At 43.3% G+C, this 15,709-nt stretch overlaps 1 protein-coding gene and 1 pseudogene across 2 annotated transcripts in view; one reads left to right on the forward strand and one right to left on the reverse strand.

The window, feature by feature from the left end:
- Positions 1–7,077: 7,077 nt before the first annotated feature.
- Positions 7,078–7,210, reverse strand: LOC112859233 (U4 spliceosomal RNA; annotated as a pseudogene).
- Positions 7,211–14,199: 6,989 nt separating this feature from the next.
- TSPAN5 (tetraspanin 5) overlaps positions 14,200–15,709 on the forward strand; it is a 175,721-nt gene continuing 174,211 nt past the window's right edge. The window contains exon 1 of one of the 2 annotated variants that reach the window (XM_086704527.1): positions 14,200–14,676. In XM_086704527.1, coding sequence (XP_086560653.1) covers positions 14,596–14,676 — 81 coding nt within the window. In that variant the 5' untranslated portion in view covers positions 14,200–14,595. The remainder of the gene's footprint in view (positions 14,677–15,709) is intronic. The other variant, XM_025922083.2, reaches the window with a different exon arrangement.

A 15,709-nucleotide genomic window follows, 5' to 3' on the forward strand; every position in this document is an offset into this window, starting at 1 on the left:
GAGAGAACAATAGGGGCGCATAATTAGGAAAGCCTAGGATATGTTTACAAAAGAAACAACAATGCTCTTTGGTTGGTGGATTGTGTTCATGCTGCTGTGTAATCAAAGATCAGGCTGGAAACTTAGATTGGGTTTCTATTGTGGAACCTAAAAGATAGATGGAGGGGTTTATTTTGAAAGGGTAGGCTGTGGGGTTACTTATTTGTAGTTATCTAAACAAGGGGTTAGTTAAGTCAGATTAGGGTAGATCAAAGAGGGTAAAGATGGGAGAATGAGACTCCTGTAAGTGACTATATACATCGTAGACAAGAAATAAAGGGAGCCTGATTTCAAGAGTGGCAGTAGGCATGGAAAGCTGGGACCTGGTTTAAGATCAGATACAGGGGTAGGTTTGTTAAGCTTGTGCGGATAGGATGCTGGCTGCACAGGGAGTGGCAGAATCAGAGATGCCTTTGGGTCACTGAGAGCCTGAGCCACTAGAAGGACTTTGCCCTAACAGATGGAGTGATACTGGAAGCAAGGCTGGCTGGTGGGCAAAGAGCTGAGACACCCAGACGGAAGGTGGTTGTTTCTCGAGAGTGTGATTTGGAGTCATCTGCCCAAAAATGATAACTGACATTGGGGAGGTCGTTAATGTCTTTTATGAGAGTGGTCTTAGGAAAGACCAAGAACTGAAGCCAAGCAGAGATTGTCAATCGTAGTTATACATCAAAGTCAGCTATGGATCCTTAAATACACACACACACACACACACACACACACACACACACACACACACACACACACACACTACTGGAATAGCTGAAAAAGCTCCGTCAGAATCCCCAGACGTGGAGCCCAGACCCTGTATAATTTAATGGTTGCACAGGTGATTCTCGTGGGCAGCCAGAGCTGAGAGACACTGGGGCAGGGGTAAAAATTTGCCTTGAGAAGGGAGGAAGAAAGAATGATGTAGCTTTTTTTCCTAACCCTCAGAGTTTCTCTTTAAATTTCCTCTCTCACATCCATTGAGCATCTCTTCGTTTTGTAGATTCTACCAATATGTAGCTAATACTTTGAGAACCTTCTAGTCACTTTAGCAGGTCTATATCCCTTTTATTATTGACTGTTAACTGAAAGTAAACCATTCTTTTAATCCAGGGGTTGCAAACTTTCTTTCAGTACGGGATATGCTGCAGAAAATGAAATCCTGTATGAAATCCTAACATGTAAACAGACAGACAGAATACTGTTTGGTGATAGCCACAGCCTGGAACCTGCTTACTTTCCCACTGTCCCCAGCAGGGATTTGGAGAGTTCTTCCACGTCAAGATCTCTTTCCCGCAGGTTCAGTCTCCCCCCTTCTCGGTAAGGAAGCTAAGGTTTTTCAGTTGCAAAGTCATTGAGCAAAGGTGGGCAAATTAGGGTAGCTCTCCTACGTCCTTATCCAGTGTTCCTTCCTTCCCAGGATGTTGCCTCCCCCGCTAACATTTCCCTCCCTACAACCCACCTTCCATTCCAACAGAGAAAAGCTCACAGGGAGTCAAATTACCCACAGGAGCTTTGCTACAAGGTTAAGTGAGGGAAGAGTCTGTACCTCCTGGCTGCCCTGAATTATGTGGTTTATCTACAGGGATCTCATTTATCCGCGCTGCTCCAGTTTCAGCTCTCCCCGGTGATTCCGAGTGGCCTGTGCAATCGTTATCTGGCTAACTCAGGGAGATAAAAAGCCTTGTTAGTTTTAAAGGGAAAGTTTCTGTGATTGAAATTTTATCAGCGGGATGACCATGGACATACGTTTTTTCTTGTACATATCTGAGAAAAAAGGAATGACACCTAAGGAATTGTAATTGAAAATGAGAATTATTAAGTGCCTTTTGCATATTTCATGTGGCTGTCAAAAGAGGGTGCTTTGGGGGGCATATTCGGCATTTAATACACTTCCTGATGATCCCAAAGCCATCTCCTGACTGCACCCCAGCTCGTTGGAATATTTGTTACAATGGGAGGAACTACACCTTCTAAAAGGGCTAAGATACATTTCTGACCTGAGGAGAGTTAAGTTTGAATTCCTGTGTCTTTCAAAATGTATTCAGAAACTTGAAGGATTCTTCCCAAACAACTCCATCTAGGAGATTTACCTGCTCTACTCATTCATGCTATTTATTTGTACAACGTGTCTTTGCTGAGTTGAGTTGCTAATATTTGGTTGTATAATCATGCCTTTAGATGGGATCAGGAAAAGCCAGTCCATTTCTCCATTAGTATGCAGGAACATATTCAATCAGAATATGATTGAATTCAGAAGATTGAATTATCTTTTGAAGGAGACTGGAGCACGATTTTCCTTTTCTTAATGCCACGTGATTCTGCAGAGTACTATGTAACTCACAACTTCTTTTTCAAGTCTCAGAAAGAGAGTGGTTGTTGTCTCTAAATTATCTCCCAGCTCCCTGCAAGAATATACAGATCTTTCATTTCTGGCATCATTGCAAATTTTCTTTATCAATATTGTAAGGAAGGGCCTGGGCTTTGTGTCCACAGGGGAGACTGTGCTCTAAGTACATTCATCTTTAATTTATGGTAAGTCAGCACCCAAACTGACAGAATGGAATCTTTTTCCCAGCTGTGGCAACCTCATATAGATGACTAAAATTCACAGGCACCCTACTTTGTGTGGCTACCCATCATAGGTGCTTATCTTAATACCTACTTGTATCTCAGAGCCCAACTCACATTTATTCACATAGTAGTACTGAAAAATAAATTGCAAGTTCAATAAATGAATAATTCAGCTAACACATTCAGTTTTTAATATCTGAAAAATTCATGTTGTTTACATTTTCTCCCTCAATCTCTTTCCTTCTTCCTTTGATTTATATCAGCAGCCAAAGCAGCTGTGGATTGAAATACATAAGTATTAATTTCTCGATCCAGATTTTATTCCTTCTCCTCCCTCTCTCCTCTGCCTTTGGCCACCCTTCATCCTCCCTCAACTGGTCATTCAGCCCTGTGTGTTGAGAAGCTCACCCAGCTTCGCATATTGTCCTGGAGGCTGTGGCTAAAGGTATATAATCATGATAATGACGGCATGCCTTGGATTTACAAAGACTTCTCAGTGTACAAAGGACACTTAGTTCATTATCCCTGAAGATGACAAGGCTTGAATCCACACAGGGCAACTCCCCCTGTCCCCCTACTAGGAGACTCTAGGAACACGTTGAAGAGTGTACTGAACTCAGTATTTCCCCAAATTCCCTGGTGAAGAGCATCACCTGGGTACTTGTTACAAATTCAGATTCCTGGACCCCAGATAGATCTCCTAAATATTTTTGTCTAGGAAAATCTGTGTTTATATCAATAGCCCTAGATGATTCTTATCACCAGACAAAGCTAGGAAACACCGCTTTAGAAAGACTTCTATTGTTCTCAGTGGCTCAGTGCCAGCAATCCTGGGAGGACCCAATGACCAAGGTGCTGGGCATTTATATGGTGGCAGGTTTATAGTGCCAGAAGTATATCAATAGCAAGGTACTAGAGTTTCCACCTGGGCTACATTCTTGGTCCTGGAATGGTGCTCCAGATGGTGGTGGATCCTGAGGGACTGATGAGTTAAGAGGAAGGAATAGGTGTCTCTTAGTAACAGAGATTGACCTTGTCTTTTTTCTTTTCTTTTTTTTTAAGTAGGTTCCATGCTCAGCATGTAACCCAATGCAGGGCTTGAACTCATGACCATGAGATCAAGACCTGAGCTCATATCAGGAGTTGGATGCTTAACTGACTGAGCCACCTAGGTGCCCCGTGATTGACCCTATCTTAATTGTCTTGGCCCAGACCTGGTGTTCTCTCTGACCTAGGTTTGCAATTTGGATGTGTTCCTCCTCCCAGCGTGGTTGCTTGGTCCACTGCTTGGTCCAAACAGTGTACAGAGTTGTTCCTTTACTTCACAGAATATCTTCCCTGCTCCGGATAGGGTCTTGGAGAGAGGTAGGTGGTAATGGGCCAGCAAAAGCAGGTAGAAACTGAAGTTTGCAAGTTGTTTCTGGAGTTATATAGGCAGCAAGGTGCTATTGTTCAACGTACAGTATTTCAGTTAATCCTAATTCATCATACTGAGGGGTAATAGTTCCTGTTCTGTACCTCAAATTTTAGTTTTCCATGGTGATGTTAGGTATTTATAGAGCAAATCTGAACATAAAATTTTAGATTTCCAACAATCTTACACCTTTTTATTTTTAGAGGATAAGCAATCATTGAATTGAAATAAAACAAAAGTTAGCTTTTAGTTATATATCACTGCTGTGTACTTTATGCCTAATAACTTAATTATGTCACTGCAATTGATGAATTTGAAGAAACATGGAAAATTACATTGGCTATGGCTGTGAATCTAGTGATGTGAAGATGCTGGATTTATGTATGTTAATTTGATTCATATGCAAGTCAAAACACGCATATTTTTAATCAGCAGATGGTTTAATATGCTTTCCACACTTGTAAAAAATGAAAGTACTGCAAGCTATTTTTTGCCTTGTCATTCATTCTGTCAACAGTATTTATTGTGAACTTAGTGAATGTGGTACATATGGGTAAGCGGCAGAATTACAAACACAGTAGAAAATATGTCTCGTTCGTAGATAGAATAAACTTGAACACAGATTTTTTTTCATTTTATGCTTTGAGAAGTATTTCTCTAGGGTTGTATGTGTCATTTGAACTTTATGACTCAAGTAAGATTTCCTACATATTAGAATTTCAGAGCTGTTTGACCTTCCCTTGTCATTTCACTAAAGTTAATCCATTCATTCACTTATTCAGTAAATAATATTATGTACCCAGCATGTATAGAGTACTTGCAACATACTACAAGGACAACCTGATCCTGCCTTCAAGGAGTCTACGGTCTGATGGAAAAGGCAGCTGAACCACTGAAAGGAAAACTCAGGTTGCCAGCTTAGAACGTAGCTATATGCCCTCAACCACACATCCCCAAATCACCTCAGATGTGTTGGATTCTCATGGGAGTCTTGAGAGGGGCCAGAGTTTCCTCTGGAAAGAGAAAGACACAGGTGGCTGGTCTCCTATCTGAGACTGTGCACTGGAGAGGGACCCCAGCTTCCTGATAGTTCTTTCCCGAGAGTATTCCTGCTCTCAATAGTGGAGTGTTTCCACTCTTAAGTTTACTAGGGAAGCTCCTTATTTAAAGGGACGCTTGGATAAATCCCTCTGTAAAATAGATCCTTCTATATGCAATTGCCTCTTAATTTATTTTTGCACTTCTCTTAGATTTCCTAAAGTGAGGACGCATACAACTCATAGCCTTAGAATGCATGTATTGGACATTTAATTTTGATCATATTTAGACTTGTGAGAGCAACTTATCAACATTTTGAACTATTCCTCTGTTTGTTACTTAAGTATAGACTTTTTTATTGTGGTAAAACATACATAACATAAAGTTTATCATTTCAACCATTTTTAAGTTCAGTGACATTAAGTATTCATAACTCTGTGCAAATATCACCACTATCCACTTCCAGAGATTTTTCATCATCACAAACAGAAACTCTACCTATTAAACAATAACTCTCCATCCTCCTGCCCTTCAGTTCTGGTAAGCTCTATTCTACTTCCTGTAACCATGAAATATATGCCCTTTTGTGTATGGCTTATTTCACTTAGCATAATATTTTCAATGTTCATCCATGCTGCAGCATGCATCAGAATGTTATTCCTTTTTAAGGCTGAATAATATTCCACTGAGTGTATATACCACAGTTTGTTTATCCACTTATCTGTTGATGGACACTTGTTTTATTGTCACCTTTTGACTATTGTGTTACTAGGAGCATTGGTACACAAGTATCGGTTTGAGTCCCTGCTTTCAATTCCTTTTTTTTTTTTTGTATGTACCTGGGAGCAGAAATGCTGAATCATATGGAATTCTGTTTAATGTTTTGAGGAACTACCAAACTGTTTTCCACAGCAGCTGTACCATGTGGTTAAGCATGACTTCAAAAACCTATTCGTCCAGAGTCTTGACCTCATTCAAATAAATGATTTGGATATAAGACATTCAGTCTTGATTAACATAACTAGTTTTTGTTCCTAGAAGTTTTGTCCTAGGGCTACCATTGTAGGAAAGAAAGAAAAAGAAAAGAAAAAATAGCTCTGGAAGAGGCTTTTATTTATGGTCTGTATGCATGCCACACTTTGTTGGAATTATAGCATTTAATTCACTCCGACCTGAGTTCTTACCTCTGTCTATTTCTTACAGTTGCACTTTTAGGGCAGGAACCATGAACACAGGTGCCTTAACAGGAGATGTGCTCAATAGATATTTGTGGCTGAATCAATTGATTCTGCATAATAAAACCTAAGTAGATATCTGATGAATCTGTTAGTATCTATTCCCTGTTTCTGAACATTAAGTTCAGTGTTTCACCCATTATAGATTCACTGGAAAGCGATATTTCCTCACGGAAGCAAAGTTTTTAGAGGCTAAAAATGACTGAATGTGAAAGAGACAATTACTGGATATGCATGCCTACCACTAAGTGGGGGCAGATTTCATAAGGAGTTGAATTCTACTTAACTATGAAGTAATTTGATCTGGTGATGGATGGAAGGTGAGGTTTATATGATGGGAATGGCCTTTTGAGATTGTTTGGAGTTGGGAGTGACTTAGGAATGTAAGAGAACATGCAGGCATGTTTGCCTTATAAGAATAGAAATGAAGACTGATATTTGGTGGAAAAGGAAAACACTGAAGGGCTTGAGATATGGGGCTATGAGGTTGGAATCTTGACTGATAACCACAGCCTGGAAATTCGAGATGGACTTGCCTCTGTTCTAATAGAGGATTTCTTGGCACTATTTTGGGGCACTGGAAAAGTTGTATTTTCCTCTTCTCCTTCTTCTTCTCCTTCTTCTCCGTGATTCCTTTTTTTTTTTAATGTTTTATTTATTTTTGAGAGAGAGAGAAACAGAGTGGGGGGGGGGAGGAGCAGAGAGAGGGAGACACAGAATCTGAAGCAGCCTCCAGGCTCTGAGTGGTCAGCACAGAACCCTATGTGAGGCTGGAACACTCAAGGGGTGAGGTCATGACCTGAGCCAAAGTCAGACGCTTAACCGACTGAGTCACCCTGGCGCCCCTGGAGAAGTTTTCAATTAGCAATAACCATGCCTCGGATAAACCTTGTTGGCTATGATACTGCCACCGCGCAAAGCTTAGGGGCACTGGAAATGAAAGATATAATAGGTTTACATTTTTTCTCTGCAGAATGAAGTCTGCAGAGATTTATATCAATCATATAAAAATATTTATTAATAAAGAAAATATATCAAAATATTGACAATAGTTTTTCTTGGAAATACTGTCATGGGTGATTCTTTAAACATGTTTTTTTGTATTTTCTAAATATTGTGTAAAGAGAATATGTTATTTTTGAAATCAGAAGTTAATATTTTTCGGGGTGCCTGGGTGGCTTAGTCGGTTAAGCGTCCCACTTCAGTCAGGTCATGATCTCACAGTAGGTTCGAGCAGACAAGGCGGAGCCTGCTTGGGATTCTCTCTCTCCCTCTCTATCCCTATCTACTCGCACTTTCTCTTTCTCTCAAAAAAATGAATAAACTTAAAAAAAGAAGTTAGTATTTTTCTCTGGAAAGTGCAGTTTTTAATTAATAACTTTATTTTTGAGGGAGGGAGAGACAGAAAGAGAATCTGAAGCAGGTTCTGAGCCTGGTACTGGGCTCAAACTCACAAACTGTGAGATTATGACCCTAACTGAAACTGACTGAGCCACCCAGGTGCCCCAAAAGGTGCAGTTTTAAAAGTTCACATAGTATTATTAGATTTTTTTTAATGTTTATTTATTTTTGAGAGAGACAGCGCATGAGTTGGGGTGGGGGTGGGGGCAGAGAGAGAGGGAGACAGAGAATCTGAAACAGGTTCCAGGCTCTGAGCTGTCAGCACAGAGCCTGACGTGGGACTGGAACCCATGAACTACAGGATCATGTCTTGAGCTGAAGTTAGACACTTAACCGAGCCACCCAGGTGCCCCAGGAGTTTTTGATCTAAGCCATAGAAATAGGCATTGGCTAATCAGAAAGAAAATTTACTGGAAAGAACTCAGCTAGCTTTGGGAGCAGGGTGGGGGGGGGGCGGGAAGAATGAGGAGGATCTGAAAGGTGGTCTCAGTTCCTGTATCATTGAACTCCAGGGGGTTTTTGGTCTTTTTCTCCCTCTACTCAGTATCACAAAGGGTAGCTTCTGAGTACTTGCTCCCTCCTAAGGTGAGGGAAGGGCCTGGCACCTTGATTCACAGGCTTAGCTGACTATTTCCAAAGCAGGAGGAAATTGAAGTGCTATTTTCAAAAGAAAGTAGAATAAAATCGATGCCTGTTTTGTCATATTTTGTAAAAGACAGAATCTTACTGTACAAGCAATTATAACTGATTTCAAAAAGTGAAACAATTATGTTCTACATATACTTGTTTAATCATGTTTTTGAGACAAATATACTTTCTATGTTCTTCCTTGGACTCTGAAAGCTAATCTTCTTTAATGGTATGTGTGGGTATGGGATTAGAGGAGCATGGGGCTGGTACTGATCCTGGGGGACCAATTGTTCATAGAAAAATATAACATTTAATTCACTCACTTTTCAATTAAAGAACAGTAGGCACAAGAGTTAATCCATTAACTATGAGAATACACTTTAATTTTATATTATGACTCATTAAAAAATATTTTAAGTTGACCTCATTTCACAATGGATTTGAGGTGGGATGACCCATTGTGTAATCAAAGTTTTTTGATTTGCAAATGTGAGGTTCCCAATTCAAAGTAGCTAAAGACAAAATGGGCTGAGATGGAAGGATTCTGTCTAAAAATCTCATAAACCTCAAGGACAAGGTCCTCTTGAAGAAACCCAGAAGTAGAAAGCCTTTAGCATGGCTGGAGGCCTTTCAGAAGACAAAATGCACCATTTGTGTGGCCCACGCTGTCAGAGTGCTATTTCTCTCAGCATTTATGCTTCCTTCCTCTTTCTGCAGAGAGACAGAGAGAGAGAGAGAGAGAGAGAGGGAGGGATTGGCTTCCTGCTGGAAACACAGGCACCCCAACTCTCCTAAAAACATCACCGCCATTTCAGCCACAGGAAGGGATCCTTTTTTTACTGAACCCCCTCGAGTGAGAAAGACTCTCTGGCAGGCCAGCCTGGATCTACACAGCCCTGTCCACTGTGAAGTACAAACATGGCCAGAGGTGGGGAAGTGTTTTGTGGCTGAGAAAGGCTGAGAGAAAGGGGTGGGTTATCAACCGGTCAGACAGTGCACTAAAGGTCTGCCCCGTATTAGTTCAAAGAGACAGAACAGTGGGGAAAGAGAGGACAGGGGAGGGAAAAATAGAAAAAGAGTGTTACTGAGGGAAACATGGAGAAGCTGGAGGTGATTCAAGAAGAGAAAATCAAAAGGACGGGGAGAAGCTCAGAGGAGAGGGTTTTAAGTCAGGGTACTTTAAGCTGCATGAAACTGAAAACCCCTCTCAGTGCCCATAACCCAGTGAGTCTCTCTTATGACAGGAAGTCCTGAGGTAGGCTTAAGTCAGCCATGCAGCAATGTCTGCAAGGCCTAGGTTCTCTTCAGTTTCTCACTCTGCCCTTGTTGGTGCGGTCTTTACTATCAGACTACATATAGGATCCAGCTGTCGTATCCAAACACAATTAAATCCAAGGCCAAAAGGAAACCATCTTTTAGGTGTGAGGAACCCCTCAGCACATTTTCCTCATGTCTCATTGGCCAGAATTGTGTCACAGCCCATTTCTGAATGAAACATTGGCAAGAGCCAAATTGTCTTAGAAGGTCAAGACATCCCTTGGAGCCTGGCAGGGGACTGGTCTTCCCAGAAGATATGGATGTTAAAAGAGGGGGGACACTAGAACACTCCTCAGGTTCTGAGAGGAAGGAGGCAATGGGGGAGGGGAGGTAACCAGCTGTGCTGGTTGCATAGAAGTAAAAAAAAGGACTAGAGGATCAGAGACAGTAAAAGGGAAAGGAGGGAGGCAGAAAAGTGGGCAAGACGAGTAAAACAGAGACAGACAAGCTCATTAAATTTGGTGTCTTAAATTTGGTACAATGCTATTGTCATATCTTGCTGTTCAGCTCTGCAACTGTTAGAAGAACATGCTTTACCTATTTAACATGTTCTCACTGCTATTTGAAAGACTGGTTAACTTTTTGGTAGTTAAACTTACTAACCATTTTTCAACTTCAGAATTATAGAGGAGATGACCATAAGAGTCTCCAGGGAGAAAACTGTTCTTCTTTTCTTCTTAAGATAGATCAAAATTTAAGGAGAAGTGAGGAAGTTGTGATGAAATAAATACAATGATTATTTAGTTAATTGTTTAGTCTTTTTAATTTTATCTTTGTAACTGTAAAAGCAATATAGCTACATTAAAAAAAAAAAATTGGAAGCCAGAGACATGAAAACAAAATCACCCACAATCCCACAACCAACAACTGTTATTATTTATTGAGAATTGACTCCTAACTTATTTCATCCAATTGCATAAAATTTTTGTAGGGTGATCTATTTTTCAAAACAGTTATATCATCCACATTGTACACATTTCAAAAACAAAAGGGTATATTAAAATATACAGCAGGTCTCTTTTGTATCATATCTTTTAGTTTTCCAGTGTGCTCCCCAACCCCACCCCAAACCTCTATTATCAATGTCTCTTATTTTCTTCTGTAGATGACCGACCCATTAACCAGAAATATGTGTGTATACAAAGCTTCTAGTCTCCTTTGTCAACGCTCTTTTTCTTCCCCTACAAAATGGCAGCCCATTGTGTATCCTGTTTTGCACTTTTTTGCAATTCATTTAACAATATTACTTTGATATAATTCCATATACAGTGCCCTGGAAATTTAACATTATAATTACTCATATTGCCACATACTCTTTATAATCATTGTCCTTAATGGCTGCAAAATGTTTGAGTAAATGATTCATTCGTTAAAAAAATATTTATCAAGCACCTGCCACATAAGCAAGGCGCTAGTGATTCTAAAATTAAAAGGAGATGGACCACACCCTTGAAGGAGTCACAGCAGAGTGGAGCAGACAGGCAGGGAAACAAGTAATTACAGGTAGTCTCCTAGTGCAAAATGGAAGAATGTAGGAAGTGTTGAGGGAACAAAAGAAAGAACCTTGCAAATGCTGGATGGGTGAAATAAGTGAAAGGGATTAAATGCACACTTATGGTGATGAGCACTGAGCAAGGCATAGAATTGTTGAATCCCTATGGTGTACCCCTGAAACTAATATAACAGTGCATGCTAACCACACTGGAGCTAAAAAGTGTTGAGGATAAGTAAGAGGAGTCAGCTTGCAGACAAAGGGCAAGGAGAGTGTTTTAGGCAGAGGCAAGAATGACATGGGCACAGGCAAAAAACATGAAGTAACATTATGGTCCAGGTTCAGGTGGCAACAAGGACACGGCCATAGTCCCTACCCCAGGATCTTTAAGCTGTGGCCAAATCTTCAATATAAATACTGCCATGATGTACAAATTGCAGTATATAACTTTCCCCATATTTTGGAGTATTTCTTTGGCTAGATTCCCAGAAGTCGGACTGCTGAGTCAAAGTGTAGGCACTCCCTGACCTGGGACACACAGCCAAAATGCCTTCCAAATGCATGATATCCCTTCACAAGGACCAGCAACGAATGAGGAAACCAGTGCTCATTATCTTAATACATTTGTAATTATTTTTTAAAAAAAATTATTTATTTATTTATTCATTAATTCATTCATTCATTCTTTTTAAGTAGGCTGCACACCCAACGTGGGGTTCAAACTCATGAGTCTGAGGTCAAGAGTTGCATGCTTCACCTGACCGAGCCAGCCAGAGGCCCCCTATCATTAATTTGTTTTAATGTCTATTTCTATTACTGGTAAGGTTGATTTTCACCGTATATTTATTACTATTCATATTTGTTTGTATATAGTTTGTTTTCTGTTTATACTCAATCATTGAGATTTCATATTTAGCTTCAGCTATATGAGCCCTACTTACAGACATTCAGACTTTTTTTCATGTCTGCTGTCAATATTCTTTCCCTGGTTTAGGTTGCCTTTTAAAACAATGCTTGATGCATTTTAAGATACTACCCAGTCATATCCACATCATTTTCTTCTTTTGCTTCTTAGGTGAGAAATACTTCTAGCTAGAGGTTAAACAAATACTCTGTTTTCTTCTGGTTTGCTTTACAAGGGTACTTAAACTTACTTTTGACATAGGAAATGAGAATTCAACTAGTCTTCCCGATTACTGATGAGTTATCTGAACTTTCCCTTCTTTGTTTTTATTTCAAAGATAAATCCTGCTTAGGGATCAACTCAACTTAGATCCAACTGGATCTAATTTCCAGTCCTTTTCTGAATTGTGTTAGCTCTATTTAAGAAAGACCTTTCCTCTGACTTATTCAGGAATCTACAGGAACGGTTCTATTTATATATATAGAAAGAGTTACAATATCGCAGGAATAGGTCTAGGTAAAGCTTCTCAGTGCCTTCCTGTTAGAAGGGAATCTGCTGTTGAAGGCAGACCTTACCTTTGAAGCTTAGCCTACCTGGTTAGCATGCTGTGTGTTTTCCGTAGGTGGAGGGCACTTATGAGGGAGAGAGGGTTCTATCATCCAAAGGGCTGAGTCACTGTGTTAGCTAGTATCATAGTTCTGTGGTATTGAATAGATAGGATTCCTGATCCTCTCACGTTTGTGGGTCCCCTGTGACCTCAATATACCCTCAATCCCTCTCAAGGCCAAGCTTATCTCAAAGGATGGTTTATTGCAAGAAAAAGCAACTTCTTGGCTCCAAAACTGGATTACAGGTTGTCAACTAGCTATCCTATTTTTGAGAAAAGTGATAGGCAGTTAACCAGAGAAACCCTATGAAAAGGTTCTCAAACATAAGCCTACTAAGTATCACATGGGGAGTTTAGGAAACACGCAGATTTCTGCGTGCAGTACCAGGTTACATGGGTGGTGCTGGAAATCTTTCCTGATTTCATCTCTCCTTCTAATTCTGTGAAGCTTGGAAAAAACATTTCCATACACATTTACACACAGTTCTGAACTGCTCATATTTCGAACCTGCTCCCTAGCACCCATGAAGGTGCTCCAGGAGGAGGTCGGATACGCAACAAATAGGCACACCTTCTCAGCGCTCTAAAACAGTTTCCAGCCACGCGTTCTATCCTTCCCCAGGGGTCAAAAGCTTAATGGTTTATGATTTATAATCCCAATTCCAACTTCCCAGAAGACTTCCTGGAACCAGTCAGGATCTTCGGCACTATTCCTTCTCGCGGGGGCATTTGCTGTCCGAGTTTGTGTTTACTACAAGACCCTAGGGTGAGAATTGTATCCCGGCTGGGATTCCTTTGAGCCATCTCTCCTTGGTTGTCCGCATTTCTGGGACGAGGCTCATGTTTCCGGCAGGTGGGGAGGTTGGGTTGGAGCCACACTTGGATTCCGGAGACGTTCCTTTGCAATTCTCCCAATCTACTCGCCCCATTTCCCGTCTCTTTTTTTCTCCCCCGCCCCAACCCTCTGCTCCCAGCAAAGTCTACGACCCCTTTCCACTCACGCTCAGTGGCCGGGAGTCTTCTCTTGCAGCACTACCGGGTGGTGGAGGAGGGGGCGAGTGTGGTCACACCCGGAAGGGGGCTTGTCCGGGAACAGGGGGCTCGCAGGATCCGTACTACCCAGCCCTCTCGCCCCGGAGCGACCCTCTCCCCCGCGTACCCCCAGATGCAGTCTGCCGCAGCGGGTGGCGGAGAGGGACCCGCTGCTCTTCAATCCCAGTCTCTCCGCCAGGCTGCTCCCAATCCCGGGGCGCGCTTCCTCCTCCCTTCCGCCAGTCTTCCTCCCCACCTACCCCGCTGCCGCGCTGGGGGGTCGGCGGCGCTCCCGGCTGGTCCTAGAAGGGGCGGGGAGAAAGGCAGCGGGAGGAGCGGAGAGCGGTGGCAGGAGGCGGTGCGGCTACGTGGGCCCGCGGCCGCCCGGGAGCGCCCGAGCCCGTACGCGCGCGCGCGAGCCTCCCCGAGGCTCTGGCGGTGGGCAGCCGGCGGCAGGGCGGAGCTGCGGGCGGAGGAGCCGCGCGCCGAGCGGGCGGAGCGAGCGGCGGGCGGAGCGAGGGGTGGGAGGGCGCGCGCGAGCCGGCGGGCGGGCGAGCGAGTAGCGTCTCCACCAGCATCTGCTGTGGCCGCGTTTCCCCGAAGCTCGGAGACCGACGGACCGACAGATCGCCTGGCGGACAGACGCGGGCTCTCGCCTTGGGCTCGGGGCCAGCTTTGGCGAGGCTCGGGGTTTGCAGCGCGCGGTTTCTCCGCTAGCTCACGGCCACCCCGGCTCCGGCGGCCTCGACGCGCAGGGGGCTGGAGGTGCGGGAGCGGCTCTCCGCCGGTCGGTCCCCGTGCGGCTCAGCCGCGGCCCGGAGCTGCGTCCCAGATCCCCTGCTCCCCTCCGGGCTGCTCCGAGCAACGGTGCTCCGGGGCTCCAAACTCGGGCTGCCGGGGCAAGTGTCTTCATGAACCCAGAGGATGTCCGGGAAGCACTACAAGGGTCCTGAAGTCAGTTGTTGCATCAAATATTTCATATTTGGCTTCAATGTCATATTTTGGGTAAGTTGGAGCGCTTCTGGGATTTCAACTATTGTGGCCGATCGATCCGCGGCGATTTCCCCCACGTTGCTTGCTGCTTTTACTTTTCGCAGCCCCTCGGGCGCTTGCCCGAGCAAGGAGAGGCATTTGCCTTCCGCCTTTCCAGCTTGCGCGTTGGAGAGATAAACATTTAATCCTATTTAGGAGTGGGAAGAGGTAAAAAGAAAAACCGAGCCGGAAAGGGGGCACCCAGGCCTTGGGGTGGCTGTTTAAGGGACGAATAGCAGGGATGCAGATGAAAGAAAGGCTCGGCAGTTTGAGAAATGAGCAACCGCACGAATTAGATTTGCTCCCGGTGGGATATGGCTGTTGGGCAGAGCGTGGTGTCATAATAGGGAAGGCTAATCGGGCAGAGCCGACCCTGAGGTCCACCTTCTAACGGGGATCTGATTGGACGAGGGCTTGGCTCCGTGTTGCCGCGGCTGGTCTGTGCCATGCTCAGCGTGTATCTTCTTGCACCATCTCGGGCTTTGTGTAGGATGCAGATGCAGTGGTATACGGTTCTGTAATGTACACGTAAATAACGCTTCCTGCGCGCTCTTCCCCATCAGCTGGAAAGCGCTCCTTTTGCATAATGGACTGGCTAGTGGGCGCGTGGGGTGGAGGGTTTTATTTCCATGTGTATATTCTCAGGATGATAACAAGTCACCATCAACATGTTTCAGTGTGTTCGTGCCTCACGTCCTCCTTTTCTAAGGAGTGACACAGAGTGGGCCGTTTTGGGGAAACCTTGGAGAAATGCAAAGAGAATGTATGAGATACGTTTTATTGGGGGTACGGAGAGCAAATGCTTGAACGAAAGATTCAAACCACGCTCTGGCTTTGCTGGCAACACAGGGTGCTGGGCACCTATTGTAATTAGGCTGGGATGCCTACTCTTTTGTTTTGTTTGGATTCTTTTCCTTGATTTCACAAACGTGTTCAGCAACCAGACAAAGAGTTCACTAGGGCAAGGAGAGACCGTTGGTTCAAAGACTGTGTTATTCCTGCCGCC

This window comes from Puma concolor, chromosome B1, assembly GCF_028749965.1.
Source record: "Puma concolor isolate L17-30 chromosome B1, mPumCon1.1.hap2, whole genome shotgun sequence".
Classification (NCBI taxonomy): domain Eukaryota; kingdom Metazoa; phylum Chordata; class Mammalia; order Carnivora; family Felidae; genus Puma; species Puma concolor.